This window comes from Pieris napi, chromosome 4 (genome assembly GCF_905475465.1).
Source record: "Pieris napi chromosome 4, ilPieNapi1.2, whole genome shotgun sequence".
Classification (NCBI taxonomy): domain Eukaryota; kingdom Metazoa; phylum Arthropoda; class Insecta; order Lepidoptera; family Pieridae; genus Pieris; species Pieris napi.
In genome coordinates, this window is record NC_062237.1 from 8,033,566 (window position 1) to 8,058,595 (window position 25,030).

The window sequence follows — 25,030 nt, forward strand, 5'->3', positions numbered from 1 at the left end:
TGTATAGCCTTTTAACCAGCGGCCTGAATGATATACAGCCGTAGCGCTTATAACAACTTCTTCAAATTTTACTTCTAATTTTTCATTAAGCTTTGGAAAACACCATCAAAGTTGTGGTTTGCCGACTCCATATTAACAGTTTAAAGTTTCTAAGCAAGTAATAAAACAACACCAATCCAAGTCACCTGCCTAGCTGTTTGATCAACTGGCTGAATATCTTTCAGACCGCTAGTTAAGCGGCGCTGTTTAGGTATGAGGCTAGGCTGTTGATTGAACGGCTAATTAAGCTAGTTGGATGACATATATAATTAATAAAGGTTGTGTGTTGAAATCCATGCTGGTAGCATGGATTTCAACACTAGTTAAGAATATTGTTTACAAGTATACTATTATTCTTACGTTGATTTAGGTTAGGTAATGAAATTAAAGTGATATTTATGTTTTGTAAAGATACAAAATCTTAATAAAATTAAATAATAGGTAATTTATTACCAACACGCAAATATACAGTATTTTCAATTTTTAAATTGGGGGGTTACACACAAGCGTGGGTTGCTCGATAGACGAAAAATATCGTTCAGAGCGCCCCACGCTTTTTCACAATAATACCAGTATTTTTTGTTCATTACCATTTTCAGCCTAAATTAGGAATTATTTTTCACTTTTTAGTTTGATGTGCTTTAAAAGCTTTTTATTTAAAATAGTTTTTTTTAAACTATATTTATTTTCCACTTTTTAGTCCTAGCAGCAATACGCGTTGTCTCAATTTAATCGTATTTCTTTGTAGACTTTAAAAAAATGTAATTGTTTTTTCCAGATAAACCTATGAAATCATTATACGTCGCTGATTCTTTATAAGTGTACAAAGCTTGAATTAAATCTGTCCGTTTAAAGTGGGTCAAAATCGAGTCCGAAGGAGTCGGTTTCATACATACATACAGATAAAGCTAATATAAAAAATGTACAGTAAAGATCAACATAAACAGTAGCAAAAGCAAAACAATAACTGTCTCTTTTATAGTCATAGGCTTGAAAGAGCGCGAGAGAGACGGACAGTCTTTTCATGATGCATATTCAGTGTGACAAGACGCCTCGCGCTTATTCACAGACACTACACAAGCACAAAGTGTAATTAATGATTTAAAGCCGCCAGCTTTAGATAACATACAAATACATTAGTACATTTGAATATATTTATTGTCGTTTTAGTTTATCGGCTGAACTTATATATGAATATTAAAATTTGTCAAAGTTTAGTCCAGTGGCTTCTCTATTCCATGGTAGATTTTTATTTATTATACTCTATGAAATAATTCAATATGGCGATTTTATACTTGTCATTTTACTGTGATGGTGATAATTGTTCGTTGCGTAGGAAATATCTCAATTAGTACATAATAAAATGGCAGATACAGGTCTTCGCATGAATTTTGCTGCATTGAAAAGGGCGGACCCATATGCAAAAGAAATAATAGATAGTGCGACTCACGTCGCACTTTACACTTTTGAAGAAAACGAATGGGAAAAAACCAACATTGAAGGTGCTTTGTTTGTATACTCCAGAAATGGAGAGCCTTACCATAGTTTAGTAATTATGAACAGGTTGAATACCAGTAATTTAGTTGAGCCTGTATCAAAAGGTATTGAACTACAGTTAAAAGAACCATTTCTTTTGTATAGAAATGCGAAGTGTCGTATTTATGGAATATGGTTTTATGATAAAGAGGAATGTGTAAGGGTAGCAACAAAACTGAATTCCTTGGTTAAAGATTCTATGAAGGGACCGAATGAAATTCCGCAACCAACAGCATACAGTGCACCACCACCCGCTAGTGCTCCTGTTGACATATTTACTATGCTCAGTAAAGCGCAAGATGACTTCAATTCTAATAAGGGTGTTGTTTCGAATAAACCTGATCCAACAGTTCCTAGACCACCTGACATGACATCACAAAGTGTAATGGATTTCTTTGCCAAGGCTGGAAGTGGAGCAGCAGTACAAATGCCTTCTGTGTCATCCCTTCCATCTCCTGGTATATTTGGGCCACGGCCAAATGATGCTAGAGAGACTCCTATGTTGCTGCAGCGGCTGATGAGCAACCCTGCTCATTCCGTTGAACATATTGAAAAACAACAAAGGTCTGTTACACCACAAGAAGGCCATACAATGAATGGCAACAATTCTATAGATACAATGATGAGTCAGACTGGATTTCAGTTAAAGTCAACTCCAATGGATAAACAAAACCAGCTTAGGACACCAAAATTAAAAAAATTGCAGCATATTGAGGGTGATATTAATGGTCCTAACCCCCTGGAGAGTGAATTGAACTTAATGAATATATCATCTCCAAAGCCTTCATCCCCTCTAGCAACATATTTGAACCAATCAGAAATCGTTCATGTAACCCCTTACAATAGTGGTAAATTAGAGGATTTAGGGATGACTCCTATAATGAATCCTTTTCCTAATCAGCCCAAGCCTGCATTGATGCCACCAACAATGTTTACTGCTACTACAAGCTGTGAAGTTCAATCTTCACCAGAACATTTAACAAGGAATCAACTTCTTCAGGCTTTTAATTATTTACTTAAACATGATTCTGACTTTGTAAATAAGTTACATGAAGCTTATGTGAAATCTTTTTCAGAAAAAGCCTTTTCAGTTTCATAAAATTTCTTACAAACTTATCAGGATACAATAATGTACAGTTGTAATTTGAAGATTGAATTCTCTAAAATGTTGTGTAGATCCATTAGTAATGTAGTAAATTGGTTGAACAATTTTTTAATAAGTTTAAACCCATCGACTGTGACACTGTACAGAATTAATTTTAGTATTGCAACATTTCAATTCGGACAAGTCATTATTAACAATGATGAAAAGTTTTTTGTGATATTATCATTTATTTACTGGCTTTATATAGTTAAGCAACAATGCAGATCTGTGCTTAGAAACCTCATATGTGACTTTAAAGTTGCATAACATATATTGTAACCAAGTGCATGTTTGGCACAATTAAACTGCTACAATTATTTGCTAGACTAATTTCCCTAAGGAATTAAAATCCTTTGTTATATTTCTTTAATTCTAGCAACAAAACTATTATTTTGCTTTCTATTTTCTCCAATAATTTACAGTTGTGTGACATATTCTTCTTATAAATATAAGAAAACCTTTATAACATTTACTTTTCGTGACAATTGAAAAACTTCATTTATTTCTTAGATACTTGTTTTAGACATTTGAGTATTGTATTTTTCTAAATGAAAGTTTAAATCCATTTGATAAACTAGACAGAAATAATTATATTTGATAAACCAGATAAAAATAATTGAAGCTATAGTTTTTCAGGCATTACTAGTTTTTTTTCTCCTATTTATTGGATAGGAATAAAATTTATAATTCCCCACTTCTATTTTCTGGATTCATTGTTATACTCTGAAACATTAGCCATTTGTCTAATATGTAAAGGAGCATCTATAAAAATTATTTATTAGATTTTCATACTACCCAGACTCATTTTTCCCAGCAACAAAATTGAAGACATGACAGTTCAAATTTAATATTTTTGTATATGCTCTTAGATTAGATTTATGAAAAAAGGCCCCAGTTTTTTAAAGTATATTATTTGCAAATACAATCTCAAATTAAATAGTTCCGAAGCATAAATTAGCGTTTTTTACTCACTTTTAGCAACAGATTTACTTAGTAGATTTAAGCACCTTGGATTTTTTAACGTTTATAGTGCTTGAACATAAGGAAAACAAAACAAATTTGGCATATATTCATTATTTCGTTAATATAATAATACGAAATATCATAATATTATGTATTTCTATCCATAATGGACTATTCCCTGCAAAGTTGGTTTCATATAAAGGTCTTTAAAAATATGCAATTTAGACCATCTTTATTTTTAAACAAAGTCATTTATCACTCTTGATTGATGATCTGATAAATTCTCAAAACAAATAATATGGGTAGAATAAAATTTTAAGGTTTTAAATCGATCTTTAATTATGATACAAATAGCTTTGAACTTCGATCAACCAGTTGAGACTTGGTATCATGTTGAACAAAATTAATAATTACTCCACTTGTCTACTTACAATGAAATAGAAGGTATTTGACAATCAAAAATGGAAGTTATCCGATCAACCACAATATGTAACACATTAGCCTCTCTTAATTTAGTTTTTCTTAACGACATTGAAGATCATCAAATAGATTGAATTAAAAAGTGGGAGACTATAAACCATTTGTGGACACTGTCAATAAAATAACTGAAATAAGCAATACCTTAAGAGATTTTTTTTTTAATATAAAAAGAAAAGCAATAGAACATTACATATTATTAAAATATTGTGGTTGGGACAATTTCATAGGTTTCAGTACATAAAAGTTAAACTTTCAAACCTAAAAGGCAGTGGTCTCAGATACATATGTATCTAATATAATAAAAATTTTGTCAATTCACCAAACTTTTATGTATGAAACTGCTATATTTACAACATATGCGTATTCATACGCGCTATATTCATATAGCTACATTTGTAAGATTTCAGTTCTATGGCTAGTGTTAAAAATTTACCATCAACAGGTTCTCAACGGGCAAATTAATCTCACTTTTGTTACTCACCCTGTATATAACAGTGTTAATCGATATGCTATAGGAAAAATATTTACAAATTATTAAAAACTGGTTAACTACTTTTAGTGCGGGTTACTTCACAGTTCATGTCAAGAAGTACAAATTTACAGTTATTGATAGCATAATTAGAAGACGTCTAATTATACTACGACTATTGGTTCGGACTCCTTCATCGGCATAACATAACATAGACTTTCACTGTGAACTCTCTCCTGCTACAAAGTATTGCAACACAAGTCTCGTTAATTATTACTCCACAAGTAGCCCTTATGAAATACGCGTTTACGCAAAATAGTCTCTAAAGGAAAGAAAGACTATGGTACTGGATTTGAAAGAAATATAAACCGACATTGCATTCGAAACTCAACAAATTTTTCACAGAATCCAAATGCGTAACTAAATCTGCTTAAGAACTTTACAAATATGTTACAATATAGGAAAATATTAATACAATGTTATAAACCAAATATGGAAATTATATCAACACTGCAAGGGTTCGTTAATATAAAAAACCTAAATATTTATTATTAGGTACACTTATATTAAACTACAATGCTGGCCGACACTAATTGCTATAGAAACAAGAATATTACTTTAAAATTAAAGTATATTTTCCTAAGTTCATTAGATATAAACTATTCGTATATTTGGTTTGAACTGAACATTAGTGTATGATTTCAAATCTCATAATACAATTTAATTTCATAATCAATCGCTTTAAATTTTAGCACCAGATTTCCTCAATTTCATACTCATTTAATTATTTTGTTTATTGGTTTAACATCCAGGCAGTTGTAATATCAAAATTAGTTTATTGGTCTATGGAACATTAAATTTACCTTCCATAAGAATAGCTGGTGTTCTAGTCATAAATATTATGCGAGAAGTATGACACCTCTAATTTGTATGGAAAAGATCAGGATACCAAGCATGACCCTAGCGCAAAGTTTTTGATGGTATCGTTATGTATTCAGTTCAGTTTTTGACAAAATGCATTTGATATAGTTTCCGTTAACTTCTTGATGGGACATTCATGGACATGGAAACTACTAAGGGTACGACTCATACAACAACTTCCACAAAATTCTTTAATCTGAAACTCCCTGGTATATTGAATGCCGTAACTCATAGGCACCGGTCCCTATAATATATTAGGAACAATAACCAAACAGTTAAGGTTTTATCATGTTACTCTTTAGTTTATATTAATTGTAAGAGATTTGAAAACACTACTAATGATTTACCGATCCCCTTCTATTCTCTCACGTTTCAGACAATATAAAGGTAACAGACATTATAACATCTATGTCTATCAACAACGCTTTTTATAACCACGAAAAAATAACCCTTTTTTCGAGCAATAGGATATTAATTTTCCTATGAAAATTTAAGTAGTATTTTAAATTTGATGCCTTAAGTGCAATCTGTGGTTTGAGCTGTCATGCTTATAGATTAAAATTTTAAAATAGTTCAAACATTAGAAGACCACGAAGGTTTCATGACATGAAAGTTTGACAAAAAAGCGTTGTTAATGAAACGAAACTACTCAACTGATTCGGTTTACATTTGTACATAGTTTACGTAGTATACCACTATTGTCTTTATTCACGGCACACCATGACGCATGGAGGCATACCTAACGTCGGGCACATGTGAAATTGTCATAGAATTTTGACAGATGAACGAGTTGGGTGACACTTAGTCAAGACTAGTTTGTCTTTGAATTTTGGCCAGGGACTAAAAGTACAATTTGTATTTTTGATTTATTGATTTAATTACTTTTGCATTATCGAGATTATTATTTTTAGCTCTTAACATCATAGTGCGCCTGTGATTTGCAACTTAGTTTAAGTGAAATGCCTCAATTTCCTAAAAACAAATCCATCTAAACTTCTTAATTTAAGAAAACGCTTAAAATCCTTGATTAACTATAATTTTACATCAACAAATAAATTTATGAAATTGATATAAAAAAATTACTCTTCCTAAAGTATAAAGAATCGATAGATCTTTCAAAAGGTCTATAAAAAGTTTATCGTTAATCAAAAGTAATAAGTATCTCAAAGATCATCGATTTTTAATTGCGAGTATCTAAATATATTTAATGTTAAAACTTAAAACCAATTTCGTTCTATTTTGTTTTGTTATACAGATATTTCAAAACTTATATTCTCAAAAAAGAGATAATATGGCATAACTACAGAATCATAATATCAGATAATTATTATTAAAACAAATAAATTTTTTAAGACAGTAAAATCAAAAGTCTGAAAACAAATAGTGAAGTAATTATTTATTTAACTACCAGTTGAAGAATATCGCAATTAAAAATAGACAATAAAACCTATATCCGTGCGTAACACCAAATTTCGCAGGATCCACACAATTTTTTTGTCATGAATTCAAAAATAACTAATCACTACTGATTTAAAAGCAGTCCGATACAAACTAAAAAAAACTTAAAATATTGCCGTCTCATTCCATGTAGGTGAGTGATAGAGACCTAAACCGACAAGGGTGTTTTTGAAACTACCCTCTCCTACGAACGTAGGAAAATTCAGTCCTATATTACACTAATCACTGTTTATTTAAAACAAAACTTAAAAAATTATTCCACTAGATTATTTCTATATGTATATTTGAATAGAAGCGCTGTAGGTTTCTAACAAGTGAAAAAAATAATAAATAGGTTCTGGAAGCGCATTCACTCCCTAAATTTGTACAAAACGCTAGTATCTGAAAAAAAAAAAACTTATTATGGAATATTTCAAAATGAGATGTAAATGGATGGCAAATTTGAATATCAACACTTCTTTTGTTTTCATAAAAAACTGTTTCCTAATAAAAGCTACAAAATATTTTGTGTTAGAAACAAAATTATTTTATTTTAAATACAATAGAAGTATTTAATTCGAAATATTAAGAATCAGCAAAATATCAACTTTATTTCTTTATTCTATGGTATGGTAAATTAAAAAGTAATCCCTTCCTACAGGGACCTATGTTATGCCTTCTAATCTAATCCTTCGAAAACTTTTCTGAAAATGTATAATTAATATATATATATATATATATATGGAAATTCTATTAAAATTGTCCTAATAAAACATTACTCACCGAGCAGGTGCTACCATAGGCGGTGTAAGTGTAAGTTTCTCGACAGCACTGAGCGCACGTCATGCGTGAAGCGCAGCGCGTCGAGAACTGGCAAAAGATTTAACAGCGCCACATCGAGGGGGTCCGAGAACCACGACTTTATTGGGATCGCGTTATCTAAAAAAATATTAAAGTAATTTTTAGACCTAATATATATAATCAATACAAAATGTTTACATACCTAAAATAATGAGAAAAATATAATAACAACAATTTACACATTATATAGGTGTATTACTACTATACTATACTATTAGTAGAACATAGAATAAAAAAAAATATATATGTTTCAAATTTTCTGTTATGAAAGGGCCTAGTCAAGCAACATAAGTATGTTGGAGCTGTTTCTATTGAAAATGTAAATACTTATAATACATTATGATTGAATTTTTAGTTGTAATGGTTTTTTGGTCCATTGTGCATGAGTGAATAATCTAACGAAAAACAACAAATCCAGAGTAAATCATAATCACCATAAACCAAAACTATACCATTCATTTTTCGCAAGAGACACTACATCGTACCTGGAAAATCCCGATAAGCGCCGGGAGAATTGTCCAGAATGAATACCCTGTTAAGATCATCGCATATCGATGATAAGTTCTTCGTGTACGAGCCGTGTTCCGGCGTGCAATGTTGTCTGGAAATTATAAACATTTTTAATAAATATAACTAGCCAACAAGATAAAGAAATAAAGAGTTCTGACTTAGAATCTAAGAAAATAGACTTGAGAATTTTCTTTCTATATGCATTAACACATAAACATCGTGCATGTTTTAGACACAAAAATCAACAACGTTTGTAATGCATAACCACATGCCAAATATGTTAAATAAAACAGATACCGAAAATTGCAGTTAAGAACCATGAATGGTTATAACGCTAGAGTATTACTATTTATTACATGATACTGTGGTTAGATAAAGATATATGTTCGGGAGGCATAGTAATTTACTGGTACTTATTTTCGCGTTCCAGAAGTCAATTCAAATTTCAAGAACCATCTAAGTTACCACGAAGTTTGAATATTTGAACAAGTTTGTAACTCGAGATAATCTTAATATGATATAGTTCTTCTAGATACGAAATACTAGATTCTGAGAATCTGAACATCGCAAATTTACTAATTTGACAAAACTAAACGATCTATTAAATACAAATAATTTGATCATGTTTTGTATGGATTAAACGGTATTGCTTTAATTGAAACCCTCCCAAATATTAATAAGCTTTAGTCTAATAAACGTTTAAGCAACTTGAACTGATTAAAAATATTGACAGTCCTTCTAGAATCTGGTAGGACTGGGAATTTGTATAAAAAATATTTTTTAGATATCAACCAAACAAAAAATTAATTTACACTGACGTAGAAAGAGAACGGAAATTAGTTAATACAAAAAGTAAAATGTAAAAAAATTGTCATTCAATTTCCGCATATAATGCTAATATCATTTCTATCGTCCTTATCACAATACAGCAACAACATTTATTGCTCACTGCAACTGTGATAGAATAATTACAATAAAAATAATCTGATAAATACCTATGTGATAGTAAATTGCAATTGCCGTGAGAATGTCGATCAATTTTTTTCTTTGTTGGCGTTATTTAATTAAATAGACCATGAAATTCACTTTTATTATAAATAACTATCTGATTTACATAGCTTTTGTAAAAAGGTAGTTCCTTTCTCTAGAGTCTAGAGCAATTTAGGATTAGCGACTTACAATTTACATTTATTTCTAATTATGTTATAATTCTAAAAATATATAAAGAAAGAAACAATACAATGACGTATGACCCTGCTTAATATAATTAATAGTATAGTTACCTGTAAAATCGCCGCCGGAGAATTCCCCGTCCGTTGTCCAATTTGTCGGCAACAGCAGCGCCATATATCTCCATAGACGCTGTGAACACTACCAGCTCGTACCATTGTGACACCTATAGAATATGAAGACATTTATCACAACTCAATTTAACAATGCCCAAATTAATTGGATTATACAGACGTTATTACTTGGTTATAATGTGTAACATAATCATTATTTTTATAAAACACAAAAATATGTAAAAACATTGTATGTATTTGGATGGAAAACTTATGTAGTGTGAACTTGCATTGTTTGTATAGAATACCGTTCCTTTCTCTAATAGAAGATATTGTGAATCTATGTTAATAGCTCATGCACTAGACATAGGTGTGTATTCAAGAGAACTTACTATATCCAAGAAGTAGTCAACATGTGGCCTTTTGTGAACAAAAAATCTAACTGGATGCTTATCTATAGTAACTTTGAGTACAAAATCAGGTGGGGTGCCAGGCTTTACTGTTGGCCGCAGCATTGCATCATGGTGAGAGTGTATTAAGGTCTCATCCAAGTCCAGTACCAACATTTTTCTTTTGACTAAACCTGAAAAATTTATGAGTGTTTTATGCTACCTATTTTATATATATTAAAATGCTTCTACTGCTATTTATTGCAGTTTTGTCAAAATTACTATTTCATATAATTCCAAACATTAAAATGATTTATCATTGAAGAAAGAAATCAATTATAATATAAAGTATTCTCATATAAATAATAAACTTAAAGCAAAAAAGAAATAAATTGAATAACTCCAAGTTGTTTTCTTTTATAATAGTTTGTAGTACATGAGATTTATAACCACTTTGTGTTTAGCTTATTGAAATGTTTCTATTAGATTTTATAGTTTATAAAAAATCATCCGACATATACAATAAGGAAGCAATTTAGAAGTTCACACCTTAATCTTATCTATTTTAAAGTTTATCAATTTATGACATCAGAAATATTTCTTTTTCAAGCAACTAATCTCAGCCTCATTGCCTGATTAAATATTTAGTAATTAGGAAACAAAGTATTGTTGTAAGGAGAGCTGGTTTGGTGCCTAGTTGGTTTCTATGGCTATGTTACTAAGGGTAAAAGGTGCATATAATAAAGTGATAATGTTTTACCCTATGAAAGTGGATCTTTCGAGGGCAACTGCTATTGATATGGGAAATGATAAAAATATCAAATGTACGAAATACTTACTCAGCCTGTGTCTAGATACTGGAGAAAGTGGGTATATCTCATATTTGACAGATTGATATTGAGCCAACTGAAAATTTAAACACCACGTGAGATACAAAACACGTAATTATCATTTAACGCACGATTTGAAGCACAATTAGATTATATTTACCGCTCGATACTGCTTTCTAAACATGTAACAAAAACAACTCCATACTTTAGAGGCGAGGAGCATGAACGCGCGAAGGCCCATTTGCAATTGTTTCAGCATTTGAATAGTTTACGAAATATTTTTTTTTTATAAGTAACGCTGACATTTATATGCAGCGAAACATGCGAGATCATTGACAGAGAAATTCAAAACAAATTCAAGGAAATTCAATGCCGAAAACATCTAACCCGCCATGACATAATCGACCCAAGTCATATACCATTGACAAAATGAAATAAGAATATTTCATTTGTCGGTTGTCCACATATCTTTTTGTCTATGGTACAGTGATGTCAAGATTCAAGAAAATATGTTTTAGTTATCAACCAGCAGTATAAGGCATTTTTTAACATTGTATCATTAGAACACTAGATATAAAATTTATTACAATAATTCAGCAATGTACTTCATTGATGCTTTTTCTGGATTACTTGAAATTTAAATCCTCATTTATTGACAATGCGATTTTTGATAATTGACAAACAATATATTTAAAAAAAAATAACTTCTGACATTTCCTAAATTCATTTTGGGGGCGGATACATCATACATATTACATACGATCAAAGTACTTTTTAATTTATTTCGTTAGGTGGCCTACAATGTCTGTTTTGCTCTGTATACACTGATGTTATAGAAGTTAGAAATTAAAATTTATCTAGTTACAATCACAAATCGTAAGTATATTAAATCTACTAATTTCACCGACTAACTGTATGTAGGATATCGTTAGCCATATCTTGCTTATTGATTGCCAAGTGCTTCTTGGCTGGTATACTTAGGCTGTATATGTAAGTACTATTGTTTTATGGTTCCAGCCCTTGAAGATGATCGGGGGATTATTCGTGTATAATCATAAGGGGGAGGTGCTGATATCGAGAGTGTACAGGGATGATATTGGGCGTAATGCAGTCGATGCATTTAGGGTGAATGTGATTCATGCACGACAGCAAGTGCGATCTCCTGTTACGAACATTGCACGGACTTCGTTTTTCCACATAAAAGTAAGTTTATTCTACCTGAGAAGGTAAATGAAAAAAAAAAACAGCTTTATGTAATATATTAAACATATTATTTTATAATAGTTATAATATGTATTCCTTCCATTCATTTTAGAGAGCAAACATCTGGTTAGCTGCAGTTACAAAGCAAAATGTGAATGCCGCGATGGTATTTGAGTTTCTGCTGAAGATTATTGATGTTATGCAGTCATACTTTGGCAAGATTTCTGAAGAGAACATTAAAAACAACTTTGTCCTCATCTATGAATTACTTGATGGTAAACATAATCAAAATAAGGCTAATTATTTTAAAAGCATTATTTGTATTAATGGCAATTATTTTTCTACATTATATTGTAGGTAGAATTGACTGTCATAAAACTTTATGGAGTATAAATAGGGTAAGATGCCGGGTCGAGACATAGTGCTGACTAGTACGACTCTTGTATGTAAAAAAACAAATTGAATGTTGATACCAGTAGAATACATTTAAATTATAATTTTCAATGGTACTTTCTTTATCGGGATAAAATATTATTAAACAGGGTTATTTGAAAACTAAACAAATTATATTGTAAATATTCACTGCTTCTACAAGTATGTTACCTATGTACAATATGTACTAAATAAGATGGAATATTATTATTACAGAAATCCTTGATTTTGGATATCCTCAGAATTCAGATACAGGAGTGCTGAAGACATTTATAACTCAACAAGGAATAAAATCAGCTTCCAAAGAAGAACAGGCCCAAATTACTTCCCAGGTAATTTTTTTTTTGTTTTTCATATAGTATATTTTTATTATTTTAAAGACAAAATTATATGACAGTGAACTATTAATAGCTAGCTATAAAGTTCTCATTGTGTTATAGGTCACTGGACAGATAGGTTGGCGAAGAGAAGGCATCAAGTACAGGAGAAATGAACTCTTCCTTGATGTACTGGAATATGTTAATTTGCTAATGTCCCCACAAGGTAACTTTTACTAATGTAAAGATATAAATTTTTAAAAGCAAAATTTTAATAGTTAGCATTATTTGTTAGGTTTATCATTTCTACACAAAACTTTGGAGTTTATTCTAACAGAATAGTATTAAATTACAGGTCAAGTGTTATCTGCCCATGTAGCGGGAAAGGTAGTAATGAAATCCTACCTCTCTGGTATGCCTGAGTGCAAGTTTGGTATTAACGACAAAATTGTTATGGAAGCCAAAGGAAAAGGGAATGGTGAGTGGGTTTTTGTTAATGTAGAATATACTTCTTGTGATATTAAAATGAAAAAATATACATTTATACAAACTTAAGAATCAATAACAGTTTATGTATTTCAATTTTAATAATTATTTTCATCAGGTATCAAATTAATTAGGTTATATATATGGCATACTTATTTATTATTATTCAATCACCTACAGAATACTGTAGGTATTCTTTCAGTCTTTTCTGTTGTTATGTTATTTGATTTGCCCAATACATACAACATACATATGTCATATTGTTAATTAGTTTAGATGAAATGAAGTTAAAAATTTTATTCCACTTGTAACTAATCAATTTTTTTTTCTACTGATACATTTTCAGGAGGTATATCCGGTAACACGGACAGTGAAGGAGCCAGGTCGGGCAAGCCAGTGGTGGTAATTGATGACTGCCAATTCCATCAGTGTGTCAAACTTAGCAAGTTTGAAACGGAGCATTCAATTTCTTTTATACCACCTGATGGAGAATTTGAGCTTATGAGGTTAGTATCGGTATATTAGGCTGTATGAAAATGTATTTTACGGAATACTTGATATTTATGAAATTATTTAAGTATCGATGAAAGCCAAAATGGTTGACTATAAGATAATGTGGAGTACCAATTTGTAAATTTTTTTTTACTGAATTATTAAAAGAATTGTTTAGGTGTACACATGTGCACAGCTACCTAGTTATGGAGTATGTGGTATACATGTACCCCTACACTTGCTTTGAAGAATAAGTAACACAAATACACTTAAATTATCGATATTTGTGACTTGCTTGGAGAAAATAAGTTTTCACATGAGTTTAACAAACAGCATTAACCAAATGCTTGTGATTTATGAATTCAACTTATTTGCTTGTTGTTTACCCTTGTTGTTCATAAATCTTAATACATATATATAAATTACGTGTCACGTTGTTTGTCCGCTACGGACTCTTAAACTACCGAATCGATATCAATCAAATTTGCACACCGTGTGCAGTTTCATCTAACTTAAAAGATAGGATAGCTTATATCTCAATTTATACACGCAATATTATTTTATTGCAAATATTTGTTTATTATCTGATAGTCACAATTCTAACAGATGGCGCTGTGTTGAAAGTACCAATGTTTCACTTTATACTACACAATTTAATTGCATTACAACCAAAAGAGCATGGTGGTCCCCATGACTGCTGTTCTCCTACCGTTTCCCTTGAATAGGTTACTACTATGTAATATAACCTTAGCCACAGCAACGCTTGGCCGGTTTGCTAATATAAAAATAAATCCTAATTGTAAATAACGGTGTAGTACACTGTTATTTGTCGCAAAAGAAGTGGGCTAGTAACCTATCCTAGATTTTCTGTTTCCAATTTCCCATAAGGCCTACATAGCCCACTAACTTTATCCTAAGGCTTTTTGTCCCTCATTGGCACTTATCTTACTCACACAAATATGTGTTGACGTCATAATTCGCTCAATAAATAATGAAAATCGATTTGTAGCTATCATTGAGATCGGCATTAATTGCTCTTAATATATAGGAGTTAGTAGTATAGGTTTTAGTTTCTGTACTGTTAAAGTTAGTAAAAGGGTAAAATAGGTTCAAAAAACAAATATTCTTTCAGATACCGAACCACAAAAGACATATCACTGCCATTCCGAGTGATTCCCTTAGTCCGAGAGGTTGGACGTACCAAGATGGAGGTGAAAGTTGTTCTCAAGTCTAATTTCAAGCCCTCTCTCCTTGGACAGAAGATTGAAGTGAAGATCCCAACACCGCTTAATACAAGTGGAGTGCAGTTGATTTGTTTAAAAGGGAAAGCCAAATATAAATCGTCAGAGAATGCTATTGTATGGAAGTGAGTAATTTATTATTGTTTTATTTCCCATTATTTTCAATAGAAATCTGTTAATTTATTTTTGTGTTCATTGCTCGAGAACTAAGTAAGAAATAATAGTAACGATTGGTACAGCTGTGTTTTTACTTTTTATACACGAAAATCTGAATTCCTATATTAATGTCCAGGTATAACTCATACTAATATGTATGTATAACGGATATTTTATAGCCAACTTGAGAATAGTTACATCGGGTATAAATTACTGTTTTTTTTTTATTTAACTTATTAAATGAATAGTGGGACATATTGTAAAAATAGCGACATATTCAACGTTACTTAGTTAATAGAGCTTATCAAAGTTTATTTAGATAAAAAATAAAAATATCATAAAGGTATCAAAGGCAGAAATGCAGAACTTTTAGTTAAGCTTGAAAAGAAAGTCCAAGCTTGAAATTAGTTGTTGTCTTCTAGAATAAATGTGCTCTAAATCGGTCCTATGTAATTATAAAATTGAGCTGTTGAAGTATGTAGTAAGTAAAGATTTGGGTAGTCGACATATCTTTGTTTTTATATTAATGATTAAATATATTATTTTTCTACCAATATGTTCTTCCTAAAAACTTACTAAGCTACGTCAAGTCTAGAATCGATAACAAAATAATATATTTTCAGAATCAAGCGCATGGCTGGGATGAAAGAGACTCAGCTCTCAGCTGAGATAGAGTTACTAGAGACCGATACTAAGAAGAAATGGACCCGCCCGCCTATTTCCATGGGCTTTGAAGTGCCATTCGCTCCTTCTGGATTCAAGGTAATGATTTTATATTAAAAAAAAAAAATAAAGCCACTCAGTATGGCAGGTTAAATTTTGGTTGTGTTTTCTTTTTAATATGTGAAATATATAAAATACAGGTTTAATATCTATCAATCATTTTTATAAAAAAAGGAGAATCATTATTTTATGCCAAAACATTTGTTTCCCAGTATAACAAATATACTATAAGCCTTGATTGGTCAAACAGTCTGTTTCAATTAATTATTTGGAATGGCATAAATGAGATTTACTCGCAGCTTTTGTTAATGTAATAATAATAATCCAGTGACGCTACAGTTCTTGAATTTTTTGGTTTGATAATAGTTTTTTTGATTGATTTATTTGATTATATTTCCTTTAAAAGCTAGTTTTAATATTGAAAACACAAAAATAAAATAAAACAAACACAAATACAGTCACAAAATCTTGCCTTAACACTTGGATTTACACTAAATCCACGTAGCCGATGTATCTATACAAAAATATTATTTTAGGTCCGTTACTTGAAAGTGTACGAATCAAAGTTGAACTACTCCGACCACGACGTGATTAAATGGGTGCGGTACATTGGACGATCCGGGCTCTATGAAACAAGATGTTGAATATGTAAGCTTTCAACCTTGATATAATATTTTGTACTAATTATAACTTTAAAAATACAGCTTGAACCAACTAGACTAGAATGAATGAACTAGAAATACTTTGTAAATGTAGAAAAATATAATTTCAAAGAGTTAATGATAGTATCACATCCATAATTTTATTGTTATTTACCGGCATAATTAATATGTCATGGCGTTACAGGGAATCCAACCATCTCATTCATACAATATTAATTAGGACTCACTATGCTATTGAATTAACAAGTAATAAGTCATTTATAAAAAGTTAGTGTACAAGCGGATATCACAAAAACTGCTGCGATTTTTATGAAATTTGAACTATTCCCCGAGGGAGCGTTCAAGTATTACGCCACGCAATTTTTGGAGATTATTGACCCCCCCCCCATGGAACGCGCCGTAACGTTTTTCTGTACCCAATAGTAAAACGTTTCGTGACCAACAAAGTGACTCTTTATACCTAAAAGTTACCATTATGTGGTGTAAAGTACGAAAAGTCGAAAATAATATTAACTATAACTCGTAATTCAAGCCCCGACCCGCATCGTAACGTTTTACAAAAGGACCCCCCCCCCAAAATCCGTTACGTAATACTCTTTAAAATTTTATCCAGTTCCAAAAGTATCAAATACATACAGATCAAACGGCCTTTTTTGAAGTCGGTTAGTCAAATATTGTATTTATTCTAGAATTTCTAGAGATAAGAATTTTTGAAAATGGCTTCGAATATACATATTTTATGAAAAAACGCGAACTAGAAGAAAGCGTACTTTATCTCTTCATAGACGTAATATATGCTGAAGTCCTTTTTAACATATCGAGGTTTATAAATCTTATGTTTATTGTGAATTATTTTTTCAGGTTTCCGGTACTTCAACAATAGCCCATTTCTGTACTGTTACAGAATTTATGAGATTTTTATTATGAATTTTCTTTTATTGCTCATTGAAGGTATGCTGGAACATATTGGAAGTATAAAATGTATTAAAAATTAAGATGAATTATTGTATCGCTTAGATTAAACATTTTGAAATTCAAGTTTTTTGGAATCTCAATAAGAGTTTCGTATCATGTTTAAAATATTAAAAACTATTTTTAACTTATTTTTATTAGTTACTTGATTGTTTAAGTTACATAATATCATTCCCTCATAGATTTTATTTTGCACTTGTATGTTTAAATATCTGATTATTATATAACTATTATTATATATGTGAAAGGACGTACGCCATGCTATGTATTCTTGCTACGAGCCGTTACGTACTGTAAAATTGAGATGCTGTCTACTGTTCTTAAGAAATATACGACTCATAGCAATAAGGATATCGCGAAGCTATGGCATCTGCTATGCATAATTGGATATAAGTCCATATATCAAGATTATAATATATTACTTAGAGTTATTTAGAAATTGCGAATCACTTAGCGAAATTATGGCAACTGTTCTTTACACAGATTTCCTATGCATGTTGAATATATTGAAATATTATTGATCGGCAATCTTTTATACAAGCTTAGCTACAAGCGTTTGAATATGAACTTTTTATTATGGCAATTTTAATATAAAAAAATATCTCGCTTTGAAAAGTCTCTCATACAAAAGATATTTCATACAAAATTCGAAGATATTTAATTAAGTGGACAATTATAGTCATGAAACAAAAGACGCTAGGTATATCGCGTAAATTCGCATTTGAATGTATTATGATTGCCGTTCGATAATGTAAGAAATAGATTGTTAAAAGTTCAATGTATGTAGAATATGTATGTTAGAGGAAGCTTGGTGTACCCAGTCTTACGTGTTATGTACAATAAACGTTTAAAAATATTTTATCTTTTATTACCTATATCACTAAATTGTTCATTTAACTCCCTTAAATATCCTATACTTTAGGCTATGTTCAGATGGCAAAAACTTGACGCGCGTTTTCAAATCGCGCGACTAGACATTGTGGTATTTTCATACAACTGTTCACATGAGCGCGCGTTAACGCGCGTCAACGCGGCGCTCAGAGAAAAAGTCTAGACGGAGGTGATCGCGCGTTGACGCGCGCTTTGATATTAATGTAATGTCCGTAAGCTGTTCAGTTGAGCGCGCGCTTTCATCGCGATCGCATGTAATTTTGTTAATTTTCGTAATTATATTTATAACAAACTGGGTCTATTTTTCAAAATTGGATGAACCCAACTGTACGTTTTCTTTTTCTATATTTTTCTTTATAATATAACTACAAAATAATAGCCTCTTCCACGTCCATTTTCTAAGTTCTACCGAACTAGACTGACGAGTACTCTCGCAACGCGCATTAGCGCTCATCACCTGAACTCTCCTCAAAATTGAGAGCGCGCGAGTCAACGCGCTTCATAACGCGCGTTACATGTGAACATAGCCATACTTTTAAAGTTCGGCGTTACACGTTTCACTATCACCCTGACTTTTCCAGCGAAACAATAATTGTTTCAGATTGAAAGGCACGGAGAGCCTTGGCTATTATGACAAATAAACAGAATTTACAATGATATATGGTTATGCCTAGAGTAGGCTTATGATAATGTTTAAAACTAAGCCTGAGATTCAGAAACGAACTGACTTCCGTTTGCCAAAATTTATGTTCATATTTGTATTAATTGTCAAGTAATTGTAAGTTGATATATAAATATTGTCTATGACGAGTTTCCATAAATTATAATATTTTTTACAATAACAGCATTATCCGCCGCCATGTTCGGTCGGTTGAGCACGAGTGGGGAGAACCGTTTGGTGGGAGGCTGAATTTATAAAAACCGCTGAATAGGGCAGGAGGCTCACTTGATGTTAAGTGATAATAATAAGCCGAATATGGACACTCACATTGCCAGAAGGCTCGCAAGTGCGTTGCCGGCCTTTTAGAATTGGTACGCTCTTTTCTTGAAGGACCTTTATTCGAATTGGTTTGGAAATAGAAATGTGGGGCCTCTCTGCATGTTCAGACGAGTTGTTCTGAATAATAACTGCAGCTGAATTTCATCATCGGACGTCGAGGCAGAATACAAAATACCATCCGTGTCACCTCGACGTCCGTCTTTCCACAACAGAGCGTTTCTTAAGGCCGGTTTTTGCCGCGTACTACCAATGTGGAATCAGCTGCCCACTGAAGTATTTCCAATTCGACTTAGGGCTCTTCAGGAAAAGAGCGTACCAATTCTTAAAATGCATAACATCTGGTGAGCCTCCTACCAGTTTGCATCCTGTTCCATAAAAAAATAAATATAAGATCTTATAGAGTCGTGATTATAATTGATCAAACAATTTCTTGATTGTATTCAACGACCCTTTTAGGATTTATTATTTATAATATAACATGTTGACTCAAACTCTATATTAAAATAGTGGCTTTAGCGTATATCTTGGTCTATCCAACCCAAATTATTTTTCCCAAACCTGAATTACTTTAAGAACAAAGAAGATATCGTGTAAACGACAAGTGCCCTGAACTTGTGCAAGACAAAAACAGCCTTCACTCGCACCCTAAATAATTAATCTAGCGGTTGCTTTGACGTTAAGACCCATCTACATTAAACATTTATAGTATTCAAATCTTCGGAATTAATATTTGGATATACCCAGATGTAGTGAGTTTGAATATAATAGCAGGATTGGAACAAATATAACCCTATTCATAATAACTTGTCCAATTCATAATTTATTAGACACGATCTTAGCCACGTCTTAACTATATTATTTCGCACCATTTAATTACTAAAATTTAATATTTTTGACTAAAGTAAAAAAGTGAAACTAAAATAATTCAGCTAATTTATAACTAAGCAATTCAAAATAAGGTTGAGTTATTCAGAATATTTAAGTCATTAACTAAATTCGTAGCCTTCGTTGAGTTGGTTGGTGCTACGAAATAAAACTACAAAGCTTGTAAAATTAACATTTTAAGGAAATATTTTCTGTAAAATTTACGGCGCTTAGAAATATAATGTCTGAATTATATTATAAAAAATAAAATAAATCGGGATATTATTAGATAGATATCCTGGTGAAATCCCGGGGCTGGCTTCTATCCTAGAAACATTTGTTTCGACTTAACACCGCATAAAATTAATTGCATAATATAAACCAATACGGAGTCGGTTATTCGATAATTACAAGTACTTGATGACTTTCTATCTGTTAAATGATATACATAAAAATATTAAAAGTACATTGCAGAGTCTCCCTTAGATATCTTTCGTGTCCCTGAGCGGAAACTCTTGATTCTAGTTACTTTGTAAACACACATAAATTTACTCGACTATCTCTCAAATAATTAGTACGCATTCCCGAGCGGTTACGGGAAGTTAATTTTTAATTTAATTTCATCTTACAATGTTGAATAATATAATTCAAATACTCTTCTGAAAATATCAATCTCCAATTTAATGCTCCTTTCATTTATTACAAATAAAACATATTCCAGTATTCCTTATAGGTATAAAATATTTAAGAATAATAAGTCAAAGCTAGGTTAAACGCGAGGTCGTGCTAGAGAGTTTGTAAGAAAATATATTTTATTTAAAATTAATATTTTATTGGACCGTGGTTGTAACGACTTTATAGGTATGTTTATGTGACTTGAATCTAGACATCAGCAGTATTCGCGTGAATTCTTTCGTAAACTCAAAATCTATGACTTTTATTAAATTGAAATATGATCTAATGAAGGGAAGCTCCAGGTAACATACTGGGAAAAGGGACACAATATTTTGTTTAATACAGCGGAATACTGCAAATCAGCAGCGCTATAGATGTCGTCAATTTTGCCGTCAAGTTGGCAGTTTGGGAGTTTGACCACCACGACGACCAAGCATTATGATCGTCGAGTAAATAAATCATGTATGTCATTCGCGATTATATCTGTTAAAGAAGTTTAAATAAAAAAGCTAATCGCATAAACGAAATACATAAGGATGCTTTCAATCAAAAAGTTATTTAAACTAGGTCTAAATCGGTTCCTATTTCGAAGTTCAAAGACAGACGAGAAAACAGAATTAAAATGAACTGGTAGAGAAGTAATTTGAGCTCAGTTGTTTGTCTTCCAACATTCAAATTAGACACGATAAAGTTTATTCCAGATAGAATTTCAAGTAATTACCAAAATGTAATCATCTCTTTCATTTGAGATATTTTGACGTCTGAAACTAACGACAAATGACTGTTTACAATTATAGAGATAAATTGTTACTCCGAAGGATATAATTGCGTATAAAATAATAACTACAATCTGTCTGTACAATTTACATCTAAGACGTAAGTATGATATTTAAAGAATTTTTTTTAAAATCAGATTAAAGTTATGTTTCGCGTGCTTTACAGCGTGCGTGGTCACGGTGACTGAAGACAAAAGGTGTTGGATGTCAAAAAGTATCACAGCTGTAGAGAAAGTTGCATTATCTGTATTCATTTCCCCGGAGTTGGTATCGACTAAAAGATGGAGGGTTTTTGCAAAAATGGCTCACGGTGTCCTCTATTTTCGCGGATTGTTTTTCTTGATAACTTTAATCCGGTTAAAAAGATTTTTCTTTAAATGTGTAAAGGTTATATCAATAAAAGACAATACTAAGTATGATATTTATTAATCAGTATGACACCATCATTTTAAATGCGAGCAAATTATATTATGTATTTAATAACTGAAAAAGCAAAGGGTTTGAGAATGTCAGTGAGATAATGAAATGTCGGCATAAACAAAATCGACGATAATAAACTGAACAATTTAATATGTACGTTAATATTGAAAAATAATACAAATTTATTTTACAGCCAAAACACGGAATGAAAACATTAAGATTCAATGAAATGCTCAATTTACAAGAAAAGGCAATCGTTCAAAAAACTCCAATATTTTTGAAACCATTTTAATCCCAAGCTAATCCAATTTTTAATCTTATAAACTAATACTTCAGGCAGATTGAAACCGCAGGCTATTTCAATTTGGAGCAATGAGAAAAATTATATTTGGTGAGCGGCTTAGCCCAAAACAAACATAACTCCGCGAATTTCGTTCAATGTGGTTTTTGTGGATAAAATAAACTTGAAAAACGCGTTCTTTTTAGAAAAAATGTTGTTGGCGCGATTCTCTTTAAATATTTGGTTCTGTATATATAGAAAAAATGTAAACGGGGTAAACGAAAAGCTGGAAGACAATTTAATATGTCTAATTTAATGTAGTATTGATTTAAAAACCTGAACCCCAAAATTAAAAAGGAATTGTGTTTTATTGACGCTTTTCCTTTCATTTAACTTCGAATACCCAAATCAACATCCTTTTAAGCTTAACCCATAGACTTTATAAAAGGAGACGAATCAAACCAATAAAAAACCCTTAAGGGAAAACGGAAACATTTTATTTCAATTACTTTAGAATTGTATAATTTATTTGTGTTACCCTGAATACAAGTAAATGTTACCGCAATTTTTTAATTGGCCATTATAAGTCATCATCATCATCATCAATGGCAATACGGGCTGTATTTGGGCTTGTGGGCCTTAAACCCCTTAAATATATTTCGTTATCGCAATCTGTTTCGTGCTTCTTGCATCCAACTTCGAATCCCTATTGTTTCGAGGCCCTTGACAACTCCATCCCACCAACGTAGCCGCGGTCTTCAGAGAGTTCAGTAAGGACCTTAGGGTTCTATCGTTCGCCTTATATTGCACATGTCCCAACTACATGAGCCTGTTGGATTTTATTAATTGGACGATATTGGCGTCGTGAAGGTTTTTGAAGCGAACATGCCAACACCGTCATCGCAAACAGGGCCAAAAATTCGTTGAAGAAGCCATTATAAGAATCAACATTTAAATAAATAGCATAAATGTCAATTTAAGGTGTCAATTATAGAGAACATCGTAATATTATTCTAGATAACGACACTATTATTCTAATAGAGGAATAAGATATCGTGACCAGTTTTCAAAGTTTGTTTAGACGACGCCTAGAAACTTCAAACTTTGGAATAGAAATGTTGCTAATTTCTCAAGTTGTCGCTTCTTGTCTAATTTATCGGTGAAATTGCGTTTGTTTTAATAACTTCGTAAATGCTAGGGTTTGTTGAAATTTCGTATACATATTTATAAAGCGGCGCTTACCTGCGGCATTACACTCGTTGAATACGAAATGACTTGAATTTTTCTTTGACAAAATTCTTAATTGAAGATACTTTTATTTGGAATTGGGAATTCGATCTCTGTACTTCAGGTTCATGTAAGGATTCAAAGTTGTAGACGTTATAACATATATTTAATTTTTTTTGTAATGTCTTTCAACCAATTTTTTACTATGGAACTAATAGGCATAACAAAAAAATAAGTTTATATTTTTTGGAAATATTTTTGCGGTTAGCTTGTAGGAGAAGTTGAAAATACTCAAGCGTTATATATTTATAAAGCACGCAGAAACCTTTATAGAAATGCATGAGAACAGTTCAAAACGGTACATATAATTGGGTCAACTGGTATGTTAAGGTCAACACAAAAAAATTGAACGTCTAACACGACACTAGAATTGGTACAACAAACTTTCAGCGAGTGGAAATAAAATCGAATAGGCATAGGATATTGTACCTTATTCTGTGGTGATATATATCAAAATTGTGAAATATAAATTTACACGTGCACACGTCTGCCTGAAGTTCAGGATATTATTCGGTCTTTTAAAGTTATAAAGGTAGTCTTTGAGCCTCTTTCCTTCTCTTTCTATATTTTATACTTCGTTTTTTAAAGGAGTGCTTTGTCTTATAAGTCTACCAAACCTAAGTTGTAAAATAAGATAAGATAATTACACAAGTTATATTTAGTGAATACTAAATATAACTTGTGTAATCTATTTTACAAATTTTCCATTCTTTACATTGCCATTATCGGCATTAATCTTTAAAAGGTGTTTGTTGGTGAGAGAGAGATGAAAGAGAAGAAATTTAAAGAAGGAACCCTGAAAAAATGCAATCCAACATTTCATAATGTTGCAATCTCAAAAATAATAGGATCTGTTTTAATCTTGTGGTCCCAATGCATCGAGCTGAGTCGAGCCATCTTTGCTAGTGTTGGGAGCGGGCCAACAATTTATCGATACTATTATGTAATAGTAAAGGAGAAATCAATTAACGGCCATTTGACTACACGTAATGGCGGGAAATCAGATCTCACATTAATTCCTTGCCCTATTTGGCTATGTTTGAATATCTATGAGATATTTTTATTATACTGCATTTAAATTTTTCGTACAACAATTGAATATTTCTTTCGTTATTTTGTAGTAGTATGGTTTGTTTAGCAATAAAAAGGGCGTGGGTTTTCTTTAATATTTTATTAAATCTGATTAGATATGAAGTAAGCGTATCTTATCGTCTGTTATGTTTTCCTGAACACTGATATTTCAAAGTTGCATAGAAAAAGTTCCGTCGGATTATTTTATCAGATTAAAATG

At 31.5% G+C, this 25,030-nt stretch overlaps 3 protein-coding genes across 4 annotated transcripts; 2 read left to right on the plus strand and 1 right to left on the minus strand.

Moving 5' to 3' along the window:
- The first annotated feature begins 1,257 nt into the window (after positions 1-1,257).
- On the plus strand, positions 1,258-3,673 carry LOC125049211 (mRNA-decapping enzyme 1B). Its single transcript, XM_047648362.1, has one exon. The coding sequence runs from the start codon at positions 1,403-1,405 to the stop codon at positions 2,672-2,674; it is 1,272 nt and encodes a 423-aa protein (XP_047504318.1). The 5' UTR covers positions 1,258-1,402; the 3' UTR covers positions 2,675-3,673.
- Positions 3,674-4,003: 330 nt separating this feature from the next.
- On the minus strand, positions 4,004-11,293 carry LOC125049212 (CTD nuclear envelope phosphatase 1 homolog). The gene is made up of 7 exons (XM_047648363.1): positions 11,023-11,293; positions 10,872-10,938; positions 10,036-10,226; positions 9,644-9,756; positions 8,336-8,451; positions 7,773-7,928; positions 4,004-7,391 (listed from the first exon to the last, which is right to left on the minus strand). The coding sequence occupies exons 1-6, from the start codon at positions 11,119-11,121 to the stop codon at positions 7,783-7,785; spliced, it is 732 nt and encodes a 243-aa protein (XP_047504319.1). The 5' UTR covers positions 11,122-11,293; the 3' UTR covers positions 4,004-7,391; positions 7,773-7,782.
- A 283-nt stretch (positions 11,294-11,576) lies between these two features.
- Positions 11,577-18,402, plus strand: LOC125049210 (AP-2 complex subunit mu). Of its 2 annotated transcripts, none has more exons than XM_047648360.1 (11): positions 11,577-11,738; positions 11,880-12,065; positions 12,178-12,340; positions 12,714-12,829; positions 12,938-13,040; positions 13,170-13,292; positions 13,635-13,806; positions 14,925-15,158; positions 15,813-15,951; positions 16,449-16,560; positions 17,436-18,402. In XM_047648360.1, the coding sequence occupies exons 2-10, from the start codon at positions 11,889-11,891 to the stop codon at positions 16,554-16,556; spliced, it is 1,335 nt and encodes a 444-aa protein (XP_047504316.1). In that variant the 5' UTR covers positions 11,577-11,738; positions 11,880-11,888; the 3' UTR covers positions 16,557-16,560; positions 17,436-18,402. The 2 variants fall into 2 exon arrangements, with proteins under 2 accessions (XP_047504316.1, XP_047504317.1); XM_047648361.1 differs by having other exon boundaries at positions 13,647-13,806.
- Positions 18,403-25,030: the final 6,628 nt, after the last annotated feature.